General features: G+C 41.8%; 2 protein-coding genes across 2 annotated transcripts in view; both read right to left on the bottom strand.

The window, feature by feature from the left end:
• LOC150087186 (nose resistant to fluoxetine protein 6-like) overlaps positions 1-4090 on the bottom strand; it is a 95576-nt gene extending 91486 nt beyond the window's left edge. Inside the window, exon 1 of the mRNA XM_090372401.1 lies at positions 3749-4090. Coding sequence (XP_090228527.1) covers positions 3749-4088 — 340 coding nt within the window. The 5' untranslated portion in view covers positions 4089-4090. The remainder of the gene's footprint in view (positions 1-3748) is intronic.
• Positions 4091-8477: 4387 nt separating this feature from the next.
• LOC150087185 (nose resistant to fluoxetine protein 6-like) overlaps positions 8478-19797 on the bottom strand; it is a 170653-nt gene continuing 159333 nt past the window's right edge. The window contains exon 14 of the mRNA XM_090372400.1: positions 8478-8747. Within this exon, the coding sequence (XP_090228526.1) occupies positions 8478-8747 (270 nt within the window). The remainder of the gene's footprint in view (positions 8748-19797) is intronic.

The following is a 19797-nucleotide window of genomic DNA, read 5'->3' as shown; positions in this document are numbered from 1 at the left end:
TTATTTAAATCTTCAGATGGAGGGCAGTATATTGAGATGATATAAAAGGTCATGGTAGAATATGTGACAAGGATACAAGTTGCAGTTTGGTGACAGAGACCATTAATGACAGTTACATCAATTTTTTCGTTTAATACAACAATACAAGTCTTCGGTTGCTGGTGAGCAGGTTGTGGATTATTCGGGTAGACAGAGAATAACCTGTGATCTTTGAACAATCTCCCATTCGCCCTTTAGCAAAATATAGCTCTTGAATAGTTATGATGTCGATTGAATTTTGTTCTGCTGTTAATCTGATCTCGTGCGAAACAACTCGAGAATGATACCTGTTGATCTGCATAAGTTTCAGATTAATAGACTGAACACTAGGCAAGTTCGTACTGTTACCATCACCAGCAGGGGAATTATTTACACTATATACACTAGAATTGGGGGTGTTACTCATCAGTCGTGATGTTTCCAAGGCCTTTTTGTAGACAGGACAGTTGCTAAATCTCACCGAATGGTGAAAGTCACGTTTTCCTCTCTTACAATTGATACACGATGGCTCTTCGTTTTTTATTAGGACGTTCGTTAAACACATGTCCACCATGCACACAGTGACTGCAAGACGGGGTGTAAGGACCCGTCCTTACAACCATTATTAATAATGGGTGTTATTGTTTTGGAAAATTATTAGTGATTTTTAAGATAGCCAACGTTCAGAAATATATATCAGGTCAAAACTAAATAACAGAATTTGAATAGGATAGTTCAGAAAAGTCCCAGGTTTAATTGTGCTCGTTTCGGCTATTACCTTTAAGTAAGTGGAAGATTAAGTGGCAACGGGGGGGGGGAGAAGCGTTTCGAACACGCGATACAATAGAAACATCGACGGGGCGATCCGTAGTTGAGCACAGATCAGAGTCAACATTGGGCCGAAACAAAAACACAATTAAGAATTGTTTACCTCAATTACTGAGGTACACAATTTCTTGAGTACCTCAGTAATTGAGGTACTCAAGAAATTGAGTGCACACTTTAAAAATCTCATGGGGGCGATTAACGACAGGTGAAACAAGACAAGTACAGGGCGTAGATGGGCAAACACAAAGTAGATCTAGAAACTTCTAGACTTTCGGTCATCTTTCTAGAAAGTTCCAGAAATTGCTGGAAACTGGAAGCCATCTCTAAAAAGGATGGAGTGACACGCCCACGGAAGAGAAAGGGAGACGAATGGGAATTACAGGGGAAGAGATGTACAGGTCAACGGCGATTGGTCAGAGAGAAATGCGTGGGAAATTTTGAAATTCAGAGTAAAGAGAAATAAAGGAGTTTTTTTTAGTCTTTTGGAGTGTGTGTAGGAAGACAGTCGTGTAGCAGAGTCGTTGAGTTTGGCAGGGTGGTTAAGAGTGTTTTGGAGAGGAGGTCGTCGTAATGGGAAGGAAATTTTCCTTGTGAGTAATTTATGTAATTCTAAAGTTGGAGAAAGAATGTGTCCACGTAGAAGAATGAAGATAAAGTAGTAGTCAATGAATACAGCACAGTGAGAGAAGCTGATGCAATTCATAGTGAAGGAAAGGAAAGGAAAGATCGCCCAAGGAGAATTCTAGAGGCAGTGTACTCAACTGAGCAGTGATGAGCGGCCGGCTGGCCGGCCGACCTTAAAATTTTCTCCGTGCCAGAGCGGTAAACGGATGCAGTGCTGACCTATGATGCGAGAAAGGATCCTTATTCCACTGAGCAGAGCAGTGCCTACGGCAGAGCGAACCTCAGGTAGATTGATTTATTCCAAGGATAAACAACTGCCCACCTTCTAGACTACGCCATTATGCAGATGGTTATGGTAGCCCAGAATTATGAGAACACACGGAAAACTGAGTAAGTTGATAGTTAAGTACGAAAAAAAAATCTTAAGTTAGTGAAGGAAGGATTCTAGAGGAAATACTTAATCTAAGGGAGAAAGCTAAACGCAATAGCAACCATGTACACAGAGTTGTAGAGAAATTAAGTGTAGGACCTTAAGGTAAAAGTTAATTAGTGAGTAGAAGGGATACCTTGATATAATAGTTAATTTTGGAGGGAATGACTAATTCGGTAACAAAGGATTGTAGTTGAAAGTTAAAATATAGTGAATTGGGATTTAGTAAGAGTGTATAGTTTAGTGTGACAGTAATTGTTTAATAACGGATAAAACACTGATTGAATGGCTAGCTAATTAAAGAATTATTGGATTAGATATACGGAAAGATGGTTAATTACATTGGTTCATTATGAATGATGAACAGATCAGTAGTTGAGGAAAGGATTTTCTAACTGAGATATATATATATATATACACGTAATAAATTTGGAAAGGGATATATATATATCTACTTGTAATTGTTTATTCTCATACTGAAAACTACCTGTAGACCTACTAAGACAGTTGATTAGTAGGAAAGCTGATGTAAGGATTATGGGATGTAATGAACTCCTAGATCTGTTAGAACCCAAGGATTGAGGCACACTAAGAACATGATAATATATATATGTATAAAGTTTTGTAGTTTGAATTACAAATATATTTACACACATAAGGCCTAGCAGTCTAACAAACACACACATAATAAAGTTCGCAGTTAATTGTAGCTATTGATTGAAATGTATATAATGTCAATAAATATTATTGAATTGAAAGACAATCAGTAGTAACTTTTGAAGATGAGCTTTGCTGAGAGGCAATAGTTGGTTCCAGTGATTGAGTTAATGGCACTTGAGGGGTCAGGGGTGTTGAGATCGCACCAAAAGATGGCAACGGAGAAAAGATATCAGCTGCAGAAGGTTGTTTATCATCCATGTTAATTGAAATCAGAAATATATGCGTAGTTGTGCAAATTTAACATCTAAAAGTGATGACACTGAGACAAAAGGAGAGTAACTTGAAACCTCTTCAGTCTTCGCGGAGTGCAGGAGAACAGACTCTTCAGGTCAGATTTTTGCAGTCTGGTAGCTGATCTTGGCAGAAAATGGGTGCGCTGTGCAGATCGCGAAAATTTGCGACGCGTGCCTGCTATTGAAACTAGCACTGCTGTTACTGAGTAAATGTAAGAAGGAAGTAAACACCGGATGCAGAAAACGGTGAAACTGGTAGCTGCGATGAGACGCCCGTCCAAGGTCATGGAAGGGGGAAAACAGCCCCAGTCAAATTAGCGAGGATAGAGACTGTGGTGATCAGGCAAGGGAGTGGCCACCTCCCTAAAGCTTTGGCTATGGCGCTTAAGCGGAGTGACCAAAGAACATTAGCAGTGAGAAGAAAATGGAAGAACTCGAAAGAGCTCTAATAACATAAAACTATGCTTACCAACAGAATCCTCAAATTGTAATTATCCATTTGGTAACAGACTGCACTTTTAACACGAATGAATCCATAGTTCTGACACGATAATACAGGAGCTACAAATAACGTGACCGCTATGCTTCTGTTGCTGTGACCTATCTAGCTCTGATCCTTGGAAATCATTCCCAATAAAATATAAACACAAACAGAATTTCCGTATAAAACCCTCCAGGTGCATTTTAGCCACGGAAACTATTGAGCCAAGAACACAAAACAAATCAAACACGGTGAGATTCTGATCGTGTACTCTGTTTACTGAATAAATCTTGTATTCGCCTTTTGAAGAAAAGAGAAAGAATTAATAAAATGTAGGAGAGATCTCCCTGATGTGTTCGATAGCCCTATCTCTTATAAACTTAACTAAATAGTATGAAAAAAGTAAAAACTCACTGCTTAAAGCCCAAGGGGTGAGACGCTGCAATTCTACGAGAAGTTTCCAAATGCTGTTCGCGCATGTCGAAGTAATATTCACCTTCTCCCATTGCTTGATCATTATTGGCAACGCCATCTTCACAAGATTCTTTAGGCTGTTTTTCAATAGTTTCTCCAACGCTGGTATAAATTTAGAGGGAAAAACGCTTGGCTTCTGCTTTAAAGCACTTGCTTCACGTGGAGTTGTCTTCCCTGCCTTGACTCCATTCGTAGTAACAAAAAAAATTGCAGAAAGCAGAATTAAGATTACGGTTGAGAGAATCTTCATTTCTAAAACGAACAGGCCTGTGTTGTGCATTTGAAGGAGCCAACAACTAAGAAAGGTTTCCTTAAAAGTACAGCTTTATATGAGAATTACCATTTGTAACCTTGAAACATATATGCAATTATTTTGCCATTATGTATTTACAATTCTGATTAAAGGCTTAAGACCATTCTACATTTTCCTTTGAGATATCTCCGCTTTATCCAGCATGCATTTTAACTTCAATAGATAAAAGTGCAAAGGAAGCAATTCGATTTATTTCAAAACTCAAATTATAAAAGCCGTTTTTCTTGTTTATACCAAAGTAAAGTATATTGAATTGAGCGCTTACTGGAACAAAGGCAACTTGGTCAAATTATTCCTATCATAGTAAATGAAATAATTTTTCCTGGTAATGAGTTAGCATTAGTAGAGACATGTGATGTGCACGAAAGCAAACTTATATAGCATAAGCCAAAAAAAAAAAAAAAAAACCCTTCCAATTTCACTCATTCATACTCTCTCCAAACGTTTCTCTAGTTCTGCCTTAAATTTCTCTACACCAGATGGAAATTTGTTCCGACTATGAACCACCCGCTGGCTAAAGTCAAATTTCCGCACTTCTATTCCACAATTGCCTTTCCTCAATTTCTATTTATGCCCCATTAGGTTCTGAGCAAAGCGGAAGAGTCCAATCAGAATTGAGTTTGCTCAACCCATTCAAGGTCTTATACACTTCAATTAGATCACCTCACAGGTGCCTAGTCTCCAAACGCTGCAAGTTGCAGAACGGAACTTAAGCCTTTACTGGTAACAGCAACCCTTTGTTTCACTCACCAATCTCGTTGCCCTTCTCTGTACACGCTCAAGGAAATCTACACCCTTCCTAAAATGAAACCCTTAGACCTGTGTACGGCGTGACGTAACCATTGCCTAGTCTCCAGTCTCGCATACAAGGGGACACTCAATCCCTTATCCCTGCTAGCAAAATTCCTGTATATCACGGACAAGACCCCATGAGCTACTCTAGCAACCTGTCTGCACTACTCAGAAAACTTCATATCTGACTGCATAATTGCTCCCAGGTCCTTTCATTCTCTACTACTTTAGTGTAGTATCACCCAGTTGGTACGTTATCTGGGGTTGCTGCTACCTATATGCAGTAGTTTACATTTGTCGACGTTCAGTTTTAATTTCCACCTCTCAGACTATCTGCTCAGCGTTTCCAGATCCTGTTGCAGTAGTGTACACTGAGATGACAGAATTCATGGGATACCTGGTTCCTGTGCAACACTATGCTGTCATCTCTCTCGCTAGTGGACGAACGGGCCGCTCGGCAGGTATATAGGTACACTGCGTCGCTACATTCACGTAGACGATAATTCGATGTCAGTATGCATAAACTACATGAGTTAAACGACTTTGAAAGAGTGATGATAGTTGGTGCCCGACGCATGGGTCACTCCATTGCGAATGTAGTACAGAAATTGTACTATCCCTGTTCGACAGTATCAAGAGTGTATCGGGAATACGCCATTTCCAGAATAACATCTCATCGTGGACAGCGCTGTGGCCGTCGACGTGCGTATCGCATTGTTTCATCCAACCTAAAAGTGGCAGTGGCACATATCATCGCCAACTTCAACGAGGGAGGTACCAGAAACGTCTCCACCAAGACCGTAATTCGATCATTAGCCGCAGTAGCTTTTGGGAACCGCCGATCGACCAGAGTTCCAATACGAACACCACGACAGAACACGACGCCTGAACTGTGCCAAAGAACATCGTTACTGGACCTTGGATGATTGGTGACGAGACTCCTACTCCGATGAGTCCCGTATCCAGCTATTTCGAGCGGACGTGAAGGTGTGTATCTGGCGGAAACCGCACTTAGCTATGCACCTGTCATGTCAACGAGAAACGGTTCAGGCAGGTGGACGGTCGGTAATGGTCTGGGACGTGTTCAAATGGCACACGCTGGTACCTCTGGTATGTATAGATGCATCTCTGAACGGTCCAGTTACGTGTCCATCCTTGTACACCATCTGCATCCCTTCATGGTCGTTGGACACCCATAAGGCAATGGACTCGAAGCTTGATTTTGGGGAAAGTCAAGGAGTATAAAGGAGTATACGTTTCATTATTAGAGAGAGAGAGAGAGAGAGAGAGAGAGAGAATATGAATGAGGACGATCCTCACCTGATAAAAAGCAGAGGTAGGAGAGATGAGTATCTCAGTGCGTGTAATTAAAAGTAAACCTCTTCTCATCAGTTTAACTGTGAACTAGATTTCTTGTATTGTGGCATTTTCTCTATATGAAAGAGCTTATTATGAGATTGTTGTTACCATGCTGATGCTTATTGGTCAATTGCTTATTGACCTGTTGCATAATGGATTTGTAATCTAAATAAGGGACTAAAGTAGATGAAGACACAGGGTTGAGTACATTTTTAGCAGCTCCGTTTGCCTTCTTGTTTCCCTGGATTCTACAATTCCAAGGAATGTTGCATTTTATATTGTATGCAGTCTGCCCTGTGGAGGCAGACCAGGTACACCAGTAGTATAGTGATTTTCTCTGGCAGTTCCTGCCACCTAATTTCCTGGGATTTTAGTGGCTAGGATCTAAAAAAAAAAAAAAAAAAACTAGGTGATTTGATGTTAGGTTTTTGGGTGTAGGGCTCAAACAATTTAGAGAGGATCCGGACGCTAATAGTTGTAAGTTAGGGGGGGGGAGACTGATTGTTGGGAGGAAAAGACAGAGATATGGGGTCAATAGAGAAGATGACCCCCAAATCAGTAGAGCAGGTCCATGTCCCACCAGAAGTAAAAGAGGGGTAGAGAGGGGGGGAGACCATGTTCAACCCCCTCCCGCCCTAGGAGTGGTGGCAAAGGACCACGCAAGGGAACGTGGCTAGGAAGGCCCAATGTCAGCATCTGAGCTGTGCTGGTGGTTATGTCACTCCTGGGATGAATGAAGGGGTTGTATGGAACTATTTCCACGGAAGTTTAGTTCAGGTAAAATTCGTTGCCTGGCCAAAAGGTCTTGGGCAAACTTTGAAAGGGCGAAGTAGTGTTGTTAGTGTTCCAGAAGATTCTGATTCTTGATTCTGCTTCTTCAGTATCAAGAACAAAATCCCTCTAATGAATCTGTGTGATGCGAATACGTCGGAGATCTTCGTAAAGCGAGCAGTGGTACATAAGGTATTCCCATGTTTCCTAGGATCCCCAGTTACACAGAGGTTTGTCTGTTATTAGGAAGGAAGTCAGTTTTGCAGGCCTGGGGGTAGAACCATGTCAGGCATTTGGGATAAACTGTTTGGACTTCTGGAAGAAATTTTCGAGTTATGGGCCCCTTTGTAGATTTCGTCCACCTAGTCTGTCAGACCTGCGTTAAATGGGTGATACGTCTTTTCTTCTGCAGTTCTGTTGTTGAGCGGATCAGAGGTGAAGGCTAATATTGTGTCCGATTTTCCTTTAGAGAGTTGATAGAGTAGACCAGTGCGGATAATTTATAGGTCTAAAGGTAGCACACCTACTAGTACTTGCAGAGCAAGCGTTGAGACTGTGCGACAAGCTCTTGTTATTGTTAGGAGAATAGAGCGCTGGATGGTTTCTAGCTTTCAGCGATTGACGACGGTCTGCCTCTTTGCGAACCCCCCCCACCTCGGAAACGTCGGAGGCGTACGTGATGTCAGGGATGAAAACTGCCTTATAGAAGAGCGCCAGGGTATGTTTTTTGAAGCTCAGGCCTGTCGGGTTACCCTAGACACTAGAGCAGTGTTTTTTTTATTTTTTTTATTTATTTTTTTTTATTTATTAAACGTGAACAGTAGATACATTTTGAACAAAAACTATTTCATTCTATGTACAAAAGCAAAAAAAGGAAAAGTAAAGAAACCTTTTTAGAAAGAAATACAAACATTTCAATTAAGAAAACAGTTTCTTGGCATTGGGTCAGTCGTCTATTTCACACGTTGAAGATGATCAACTCTTCAGTGATGATGAAGAGGTGACAGTCACTGTTCCATTCGCTTTTAAGATGATCCGGAGTTTCTGGTCTTTTGCGGTGGAATTCCTGTAGAAGTCTGCTCTGCAACTTCCTCCGTAGGCTCCACTTGAGATGTTGCGCCGATAGGTCGACAGGAGGCACGTCGTCACTTCTTTTTGTGTTGGCAGCAATGAATAATCTGTGATCTTCTTACGCAGGTTGACCAAATGAGATAGGAAAGATAGTGATATGTGATGGTGAAATTAGAGGTGTTCTTACCTTGAATACGGCATATAATTAATTAGATTACCACACATTTAGACACGGAGCCGTCTTTTATTTTATTTTTTAATTCGTTACTTCGCAACCATCATTGTCATTGTGACTACATCAATTAGTTATATAACATCGAAAGAGCAAAAACTTTAAAAATTTTGAATTTAATTGTCCATAATTTAAAATTGATGGGTGAAACTTTTATTATCCACACCGCTTAAAGAATTATTTCCTTGATATTTCGCTGAGCTTAATTTGTTGTTCTCAAATTCGTGCATAGCTATTTTACTTCCATTCGTGGCTGGAGAGGGGGTCAACTTTACTGTTTTGCATTTCATCTTTTCCTGAGAAAACAATTTTTTTAGTGCAGTCATTGGAGATTCCACCAGAAGACTCAAGCAGTAAGCGATTCCGTAGCTTGTCATGAGATTTCCGAAAAACATCCACGCCTGAAAGATACAAGTTCATATTAGCATTAGCAGAGCCATACGATGCAAGAAAGTAAGCTTATTCACCATCAGCTATAAAAAAAAAAAAAAAAAAAAAAACACACAATCGCTCCCATTTCACCCCTCCATTCGTTCCAAATGTTTGTCCAGCTCAGCCTTAAATTTATTTAGGCTATTAGCTTCCACAACAAAAGATGGAAACCTGTTCCACCAATCAGCTACCCACTGGTTAAAGGAAAATTTCCGCACATCTATTCTACAACTAGCTTTCCTCAATTTCAAACTGTGCCCCCTCAAGTTCTTAGTCTGAGCTAGAGGAAGACTCCCATCAGCATTCAGCTTGCTCAACCCATTCAAGGCCTTATACACCTCAATCAGATCACTTCGCAGGTGCCTACTCTCCAGGCACTGCAATTTGCAAAACTTAAGCCTTTCTTGGTAAGAGAACCCCTTTATTCCCCTCGCCAATCTTGTTGCCCTTCTTTGCATTCGTTCTAGAAACTCTACATCCTTCCTAAAATGAGGCCTCCAGACTTGTACACAGTGCTCTTGGCGTGGCCTGACCATTGCCTTGTATAACGGGATAATCACATCCCTGTCCCTGCTAGCATGACCGGCCCTGGATGACCGTCTGCACTGCTCAGCGAACTTCATATTTGACTGCACCATTACCCACAGATCTTTTTCACTTTCCACTTCCCTGAGAGTAGTATCACAGAGTTGGTACGTTTCTCTTCGGTAATCATTACCGGTATGTAGTACTTTGCATTTTTCAATGTTTAACTTAAGTTGCCACTTCTCAGCCCATTTTACAAACTCATCTAGATCCAGTTGGAGTAGCATACTGTCTTTAATGTCGTTAACAACCCTGCAACATTTGTATCATCTGCAAACTTGGACATTAAACCTCTATACCTTCAATCATCAATATCATTGATAAATATACAAAACAACAATGGGTCCAACACCGAACCCTGAGGCACTCCACTAACGACATTTGTCCACGAAGAGCAGACTCCATTGATTACCACTCTCTGTCGTCTCCTACTCAACCATCCCTTTATCCATTGTAGCAACTTACCGTTAATGCCATACCTCTCCAAGTTATACAGTAGTCTTCCATGTGCAACAGTGTCAAATGCTTTCCTGAAATCCAAATATATGATATCAAAATTATTTTTTTGCATTCAGTTCTTTTGTGATCACATCATAGTATCCAATCAAAATGGTCAGACAAGACCGTCCTTTATCAAACCCATTCTGTGTCTTAACTATTACTGCGGTCTTGTCTAGATGATCCTGAATTGCTTCTTTACCCAGTGATTCCATTATTTTCCTGGAACACAAGTTAATCTCACAGGACTGTAGTTACTTGTGTCAACTTTTGAACCCCCTTCGTGAATTGGTGATACAGTTGCACAACTGCAGTCCATGGGGACCTCTCCCGAGTCCAAGGAAGCTCTCATAATTATGGTTAAGGGTTTGCTTACTTCCTTTGCTGCCTCCTTTAATATAACTGGATAGAACCGATCCACCCCAGGTGCCCTTTTTTATGTTTAACTTCAACAATTTCTTCACCACTTTGCTCTCAGTTATTACAAAACCAATTCGCTCCCTGTTAAGAGTTCGATAAACATCTGGCACTCCCCTCATTGAATGACTCCTCATGTGTGAATGTAGATGCAAAATACTCATTCAGTTTATCAGCTACCTGAGCATGATCATCAATAGTAAACCCATCTATGTTAAGCGATCCAATCTGATTCATCCATTTTCCTTCTAGAGTTTATAAATAAAGAACTCTTTGCTGTTTTTCTTTGCATCCTTTGCCAAAGATTTCTCGTAATCTGCCTTAGCTTGCCTATCCTCCTTTGTCTTGATTACGGACTAGTTTATACTTGCCATAGACTTCTGTGTCACCTGATACTTAACATGTGTTTCCGGCAAAGTGTGAAAAGCAGGCATTCTATACAATGCCTTACGTTTTTAGGCAAAGTATGAAATGTCTGTTTATTTTAATATTTTCTATACTTTCCCTAGGCATTGTATAGAATGACAAATACTACTTCGGCAAAGTATAAAAAAGGCTTTTATTAAAAAGATGCATGTGAAAATGTAAGATACGGTATTTTTCCACAGAAAGAGAAAAAGACCAGTGCTGAACTACTTGATGAACCAAATGAGCTTCATGAAGTATATTAAATAACTCAGAGTCTGTGACGTAAAACTCGATTTCACCGACGCCTTCTTTAACAGGATAAATCAACTTACTTTTGTTTTCTACGGCCGTCACATCATAGTGATTCAGCAGCCAAAAGCCACGTGGTTTCTTCTTAGTAGCCGTATTAGCAATTTTTCACTTCGTTTACTAACTTTTGGTAGGTAGTTTCGGTTAAAAAAAAAACGCAGTTGTTAGCAGCATTGGCTCGAACTTTAGATCGTTCTTCGTAGAACTGTTGTTGCATGTCAATATGCCGTGATTACTGCCCGGGCAATGTAGCTTGCTCAGCCATTTTTTGTGTAGAGTGTATTTAGTGTCAAGCGGCACCAGGGGTTTCCCCCATCTCCGCGTTGCTTTCATTGTAGGTGTGCCAGTTCACTGGAAAGGCCAGAGATTTAAAAGTGTATGGATATTGTATGAGTGTAGTGTCGTGTACCGTTGTTCTTCTGGCCATTTAGCCGCTGGACCCCTGCTGAGGCCCAACGTTGTCCACACTCAGCCCCGTGGAGGCAGGCCAGGTATATCAGCATTATAATTAATTACTCTGGCAGGTCCTGCCACCTAATTTCCTGAGATTTCAGTGGCTAGGACCTATAAAAAAAAAATAATAATAAATAAATAAATAAATAATAAAAAAAAAAAAAAAAATTTTGATCTTTCGCGTGGCGGGGGTAAGAGTGCTAGGATTTGAAAGGCCGAAACTATTGGCAAACAGTAATTTGGACATGATTAAATTTGGACGTGTAGGGCAATCGCTTGTGTACAGATAGAGTAGGGGAGGGAGACTGAAGACTGGGGGGGAGAGACAGAAATATGGAGTCAATAGGGAAGGCGACCCCAATAGGTGTCAGTGGGGCATGCCCATGCCCCACCAGAAGGAAAATTGGGGGTGGCGAGGAAGGGAGGAGACAAGAGGACAGGCACCTCCCCCCCCCTGCCAGGGAAGTGGAGTAGAAAGAAGGCCAGGAAAGAGTGCCCCAAGAAAAGACTTGCGGCTAGAAACTCTACTGTGGTGTCATAATGATCCAGATTAACTCACTTTTGGGAAGAACATATCGGAAGATAGCCATCAACGCAACAGGAAATGACAGGTAGACCCCTTTCTCCTCTAAGTGATGCTGGACGGCTCACTGAGAAGCTTTGTGTATAAACGGGCCTAAATTATTAGGAAGCTAACCTTGAAGAATTGTAAATAATTGCTTATCCGGACAGTTAAGAATACCCATACTCCTGCGCACCCCAACACGCTTCTCTCTCATGAAATCTTATTTAAAAAGAAAAAAAAAAATAAATAAATAAATAAAATAAGATCTTCTCCCCATAGGATGAATCCTGTAATAAACTGAAATGCCATCAAGCCAATTGAACACAAAAAACTCCAATTTCTGCTCTCTGACTGATGTAATGCTACACGTATAGAAAATTTATAGCTACATGTATAGAAAAACCTTCTGCAAGAACGCTAGTGTTACTGCAAGTGCTTTAATGCATGCTGGGAACTTCCTCTCCTGCCTAAAGCTCAGGAACTATGTGAACTATCTACATGGAAATCGCCTTGAGGAACTTCTATTGCCCTATACTCTACAAGCTCAGATTCTACCGGGGAAGAAATTAAATCAGATTATATATTTCCTGAACAGTTAGACTATACTTCCCGAACAGTTAGACTACTGGACAGTCTTTACAATTGTATAAAACAGAAATACATGTAACTATTGGTAAGTAACAACTAATGTTGCTGTAAAAACGACTGTAAATAATTCTCAAATTCTGTTGCTAGAACTGTCAAACAGAGAGACTGGTAAATCTCACTGTAATGTAAATAGTGTAATCAATGTTAACAGTTTATTTCCTTGTTAATGCTAAACTTAATAGGATAACTGATACATAATGCTACTGATAACTGCAGGTCTCTTTAAAAATGTTTGTCTTGGCTGTGTGACTTCAATGGGTTTTTGAAGCTCCAGCCTTTTTTTTTTCTTGCGGGCTCCCAGGCCTGGGCAGCCTGTGAGCGGGATAGCGGGCACCCACTGGTATTGCACTACCTCCAGTGGGTGCGGGATTTCGTGCACTTTGGCATGTAAGAGGTTAAAAAAAAAAAAAAAAAAAACAGGCCTGGCTACTCGCGCCTGGGGACAGGCACCAGACAGCAGCTGCACAGGTGTTGACTGCTCCTTTGCAGAGGTCCTACATTCAATACGGATCCACTAGGTGGAGATGGGCTATGCCTAGGGGCCACCCTTGATACCAGGACAAACACACACGTGTTTTGTACTGTTTCCTCAACTGTATTGTGAACAATATATATATATATATATATATATATATATATATATATATATATATATATATATGCTAGGGTAATTATATATATGAGAATGAAAATGTACATAAAATTGTATATAGATTATTGTTTATGTTTCTTGAAATTGTACATAATATTTGGGTGTGTAAATAAATGAAAAAAAAAAAATGAGCTCGGTCGCCAATTGGCGCACTGGCAGCAAATCTGCTGTTCAAGGTGGGAAAAAAGATATGGGTCCAACGAAGCAGTCGGAACCAGTTCCCCGATGTCATTCATTGGCTATGTGTCCATCCAGGTAGGTTGAGGTCAGTCACATTTATGGGTTATATACACGACCAGGGTAGTCTCGTGGAGTGTCTCTTTTGTATCCCGGATGGGTTTGGTCAGTTGATCCTGTTTCCATCATCAGGAAGGGTGGTCTAGTGCTGCTTATAGTCCGGTGTTGTGGAAGTTTAATGTCTTCTACAAGGCATACTGTGCCCTTAGTTCCTGATCGCAGAACAGGTTCTTCTGGCAAAGAGTTCCTGTGCAAATCTGGTGAGGTTCTTATATTCTTCGCTTGTGTCCAAGAGATGATGCTCCTGGACTCGCGGCACGTAGGTCAATCTTGTTATTAGATTTCCACGTAGGTCCTCGTAGTTTGTACATTCGTGCATGAGGTGGGTGCAGCTTTCCGGTTCGCCACATGAACAGTTGGGGTCTTGGAGGAGGCCCAGAGATGTTAGTTTCTCGTTGAAGGGGCCGTGACCCGTCAATAAGTAGGTGGCAGATAGGCCTGGGTGGAACCATACAGGTAGTTTTGGGAAAAACCTGTCTACATCAGGTATGAAGCGTCGTGTCACCTCTCCTTTGGTTGAGTCTGTCCACCTGTTTTGCCATTCCTGTTTTAAGTGTGCCAAGAGCCGAGCCTTTTCCATTTTTATATTGTTTGTGGGTTCAATCGTAAAGCCCGAGTAGGTCACAGAGATTCCTTTTGATATGTAGTATGCTAGTCCGCATCTGTGTAGCAGGGCCAAATTGAAATCGCGTTTAGTGCAAATGGCGGAAGTTCTGTCGCTCTCTGAGGCAAGCGTCGAAAGTCCCGTGACTCGCCTTGCGACATAAAACGTCACTGCCGGGACTATTTTATACTTCACATTTGCTAATAATGTGGTGAGAAGCCTAAAGGAGTACCGGCTGACTTTGAAGATCGTCTATGGCAAGCCTCGTCACTCACAAAGCCAAGGAAGTGTCAAAAGAGCTAATGAGGAAATTGAAAATATGCTGTGTACGTGGATGCAAGATGAAAAAACTGACCGAGGGACTGAGGAACTACGATTAAGTGGGTCTCACAACGTCTTCCTTACCTCAAGATGTTTTACAAGACATACAGACTGAGGAGCAACTGGAAAAAAATGATGGAAAACGTTCAAACAATACAAGAAACAGATCACCCTATCCAAGAGAGAGTCTATTGCACAAAACACGGACGACACTGTAGTCAACGATGGCAGAAACGAAAGTGGTGATGAATACGTGTCTACCGAAGAGGCTTCCGGTTCTGCTACCTGCTGCATCTGTTTAAAGGAAACCAGTGGTGCCCCTACGTGCAGAAACTGTCACTGAAACGTTCATGCCACCTGTGGACATGAGACTAAAGACGATGGAAGTTAGAAAATAGAAGGCTATGATGTTAATATTTTGTGTACTCTGTTTCAATATTGAGAATGCTGTCGAAGGTAAAACACGATCTAAATTGAATCTGTAAATACAGGCCAAAAAAATAAAAACGGATTCCGACAAAAAATTTCCTCCAGGGACGGGGTGACTCGCGCAATCTGCTGGCGGTTGTTTGAGTGTGACAGACGATGGTTTTTACCGATTTGAAACTGCTGAAGGAATTTTAAACCAACTCTATGCCAGATCACAATTCACTTTATCCATTTCCCAACTTTTTTTGATCTGACCATCATCTTTAGCGTCCTCAGAAACCGATAAGGAAAACTTTCCCATCGTTCTAGGGGAATTTCTACCCTTGGCTGCCCCCTCCATGTGTTTCTGTGGAGGAAGAAAAAACACATACACAGTAGTGTACCTCTCCAACTTAACGTATGGATTCGTGTGAGGCATCTTTCCCCGACTACCGAAGAGACCTGTGTAGGAAAACACCAGCACCTCGATAAACCAAACAATTCCGATTACCCGGAAAAACAAATAAAATGCATGAAAACGACATGGAAGTCATTGAGTTTGGTACCCTCAGCCAAACTATATCCAGCCAGTTCCTAAAAAGGGTGACAAATCCCTCCCATCCAATTATCATCCCATTGCAATTACATCTACTCTTTCTAAAGTAATGGAGAAATCAATTAACTGCCAATTCTTAAACTACCTAGAAACCTTCCGTCTGATCAACGATCGCCAGTATGGATTCAGTCAGTGTCGATCCACTGGTGATATTCTGGCTTATGTTACCCATTTATGGACTAATTCAATGGAAAGGTGTGGTGAAATACGAGTAGTTGCTCTTGACATCTCAAAGGCTTTCGATCGTGTTTGGCATAAAGGTCTTCTAAACAAGCTTCCATCTTATGGTTTGCCAACTGTTTTTACTAATTAGTTATCCAGTTTTCTCTCCGATCGCTCACTGAGGGTGGTGGTAGATGGCTCTTTGTCCTCTAACTTCTCCACTAATGCCGGTGTCCCCCAAGGTTCAGTTCTTTTCCCCACTCTTTTCCTCTTGTATATTAATAACCTTCTTCCATTGACTGGAAATCCTATCCATAGTTTTGCCGATGATAGCACATTGCATTCCACTTTCCATTTTGAGAAACCTTGTTCTGCTCAATCAGCTTCAATTTCTCGAAAATCTGCTACCAATTCCTTAAATGCCGATCTTCAGGTAATTCTCCAGTGGGACAAAGACAACTTATTTGATTTCAACCCTTCTAAAACTCAATCTTGTCTTATATCTCGCAAAAATTATTCTTCTGCTCCTATGCTTATCTTTAGTGACACTTCGATTTCTAGGCAAAACGATATATCTCTTTTGGGGATTACCCTGACTTCTAATCTCTCTTGGCACATGCACATTACAAATATTGCTTCCTCTGCATCTAAAAAATTTGGTTTTCTCTTTTCTTTTACTTTTCTTGCAAACAGCTGCTCACTCTGTATAAGTCGCAAATCCGCCCTGCCATGGAATATTGTTCCCACAACTGGGGTGGTTCCCCCAAAACCTCTCTCAGGCTTCTCGATTCCATTCAGAAGAGGGCAGTTAGGTTAATTAATGATTCATCTTTAACAAAGTCTCTGTAGCCGAGTGGGCAGGAGCGGGAGTGCAGTAGCACACGCTCTTTGAGTAGACCGGGGTTCAAGCCCCTGACTGCTGAATACGGTCGATCTGCCAACCCGCACTGGACCAGCGTGGCAGATTATGTTCCATTTCCCTCAGCATGAATCGTTGAGGAGGCTTCCATCCTGCAGTGGGTTGATAATGGCTGCACTTTACTTTAACAAAGTCTCTCCACTCGCTGTCTCATAGAAGTACTGTTTCTGCTGCATGCCTTTTCTACTTCCATGGGCACTGTTCTTCTGAATTGGCTTCTATAATTCCCGCTCTCTCTTTCAAAACAGTCCGATCACGTGCCGCCACCAGCCAACATCCATTTACTGTCCAACTTCAAACCCACAGAACCAACTTTTCATCTTCCTCGTTTATTCATTTAACTGCCGTTTTCAGGAACAACCTTCCTTCATACGTATTTCTTCCTGAAAATTACAATCTACCAAAGTTCAGGTCCAATGTCAACAAATATCTTCTTTCGTCTTCTCAACCTCCAACCCAAGCACGGTACTAAATACTATAGGTTCTAATCCCTCTTGTGTTTGGGGGTTTACATAAAAAAAAAAACTGGAGAGAGACAGGAAGATGCTCAGGATCATAGACCAATTGCCAAAAAAAAAAAAAAAAAAAAACAAAAATGGAACAGTACCAAAATCTGATCGGAAAACCCGGAATATTAACCAAATAAAGGATGAGCAGGAACACCCAGGAGGGATAGATGATCAACCCAAGTCTTCATAAAATGCTAAACTCGATTCAACACTACCAAAGGGAACCGTTCCAGAGCAAATATTACTGCGGCGAACGGCCTTCGAAAATCTGATGAAGGAAAACAGCAGCAGAATAACATCCGTACTACGAGCAGAAATTGTACACCAATGGAATAAACTCGAAGCCATCTCAATGAACACATTCGGCCAACTATAGAAGGCAGAGGCAATATTGGAAGCACGAAACGGATGGAGACAAACAAATGCTACAGCGCGCTCCATCGTATGCACAAGCGCTGAGGACACCAGCAAGTGACTCGACAGTGGCCGGCAAAGTACCCGAACCCAAAAGAAAGACCCTACCTTAACAACCACACTTAGTGGTCCTACGACCGACAAAACCCCACGACAACCAATCCAGTGAACAACTAAAGTCCCAAATAATGACTAACCTAAACGAAGAATTTAAGACAATAAGAATAAAGGCCGTAAGGCAAACAAGGAACGTCGGACTATTGATAGAAACGGGAACAAGAGAGGAAGTACAAAGAATAATAGAAAATCCGAAAATACCTGAAAAACGAGACCCTTCAATCGTAATATATGACCTGGCCAAAGACCTAACCCCAGATCAACTATCAGAGCACCTATTCCAAAAAAATCGACAGACCATATTTCCGGACAGGAATAAGAAAGACCTAGTGACGCCTAAGTACATAACCAAGTCAAGGGACGGAAGCCGCCACAACTAAGTTGTTGAGCTCGCGCCCATGGCATGGATGGCTTTAAGCACCTAGAACAGAATCTATGTTAACTGAGGTAGTCACCGCTTTCGGGAGCATGTGACTGTGTCCCAATGCTACAGGTGCTGCAAATTTGGGCATACAACCTACACATGCACCCAGACAACTCCCACGTGCGGGCATTGTTCGGCAAAAGGTCGCGCCTTCCGTGACTGCCGAAACAAAAACACCGACCCAACCTGTGCAAACTGCAAGAGTTTAAAGTTATATAGCGCACATTCAGTCAAAGATGGTCAAATGTCCTACATACCTCAAAGCAAAGAGTTTTATTCCAAACAAGACTCAACTATGGGAACACATCCTAAAAAAATATAACATCACAGAGATTAAATTCATGCAGATAAATGCACATAGAGTCAAGGCAGTCGCCGACCAAAACCGAAAGAAGGCGGAAGAAGAAAACAGTGATGTAGTAATACTACAAGAACCATATGTACATATGAAGGTAGTCAGGGGCTATCCCATAACATACAATGTAGTGCAAACGGGGGATGACACCCCATGGGCAGCGATCTTGGTAAGAACTCAGATTAACGGTGATCAAAATCACTCAGCTATGCACATTTTGCGCCACATGTGCCCAGCTCACCACGGCCTTCGGAGCGTTTTATATCATAGGCCTTTACTGCCGTCCGGGTGAGGACATGGACTTCGCAGTAAGGTACTTAATTCTGGCTAGTGATATGCTCCCAAATGCAAAAATCATCGTGGGAGCAAACGTTAACTGTCGGTCGCCAATGTGGCACAGCCATACCCCAGATAGACAGGGTACCAGAAACGGGACCAAGTTGGAAGAGTTCCTGGCAACCTCAGCATTAACTGTACTAAACTTACCCAACAATCTGCCTACATTCTGCAACCCACTATAGACGTCACCATGGCAACGAGGAATGCTGCCAACAACATTTCCAATTGGACCGTCCGTGAGGCCTGGACAACGTCTGATCATCGCGCCATTACGTTCAGTCTAAACAAATCACTGGCCACAGTGCCTGTGAACAGACAAACCGCCCATAGATATGCCGTAGCAAAGGCAGACTGGGAACTCTTCCAGACCACCCTACGGAACAGCATACAACAACGACAGAGATAATTCCGACGTATCGAGGACCCAAGAATCCTCCAAACTAAAACGACTGAAATCATAAAACAAGCCAGCGACACAGCCATCAGGAAGAAAAATCCAACACCAGGGGAAGTGCCCTGGTGGAATCAAAACCTCCAGCGACTCAGGAAGGAGGCACAGGAAAGAAGAAAGGCCTTCCAGCGAGCCAGGCGCTCCTGGCCGACGGCGGAAATTGAAACCCTACGACAGAGCTACAAAGAGGCGAGAAACGCCTATACAGCACAAATTAGAGAAAGCAAAAACCAATCCTGGGAGTGCCTGGTCTCCACCACTGGAAACAAGGACCCTTGGGGACTTGTATACAAGGTCATCACCAACAAACTCCACAGAGGGGAAGTAGTTGAAACCACTAAAACACCTGAAGGATACTTGACTATCACTTGTGAACACACCATCAACAATATCCTTGACGCTGCCTTTCATCCAGAGATACAATGACAAAAGAACAGAGCCGAGTTTGCCAGGCCAACGAGACTCATCACACGGCAACCAAAGATCATCCTTTCACCATGGAAGAGATCAGCAATGCAGCAAACCTAATAAAGGGAAATAGATACCCT

Source organism: Mastigoproctus giganteus, chromosome 4 (assembly GCF_048544385.1).
Source record: "Mastigoproctus giganteus isolate SK-2022 chromosome 4, ASM4854438v1, whole genome shotgun sequence".
NCBI classification, from domain to species: Eukaryota; Metazoa; Arthropoda; class Arachnida; order Uropygi; family Thelyphonidae; genus Mastigoproctus; species Mastigoproctus giganteus.
Note: the sequence above shows the minus strand (reverse complement) of the source record. Positions and strands in the feature narration are given on the sequence as shown.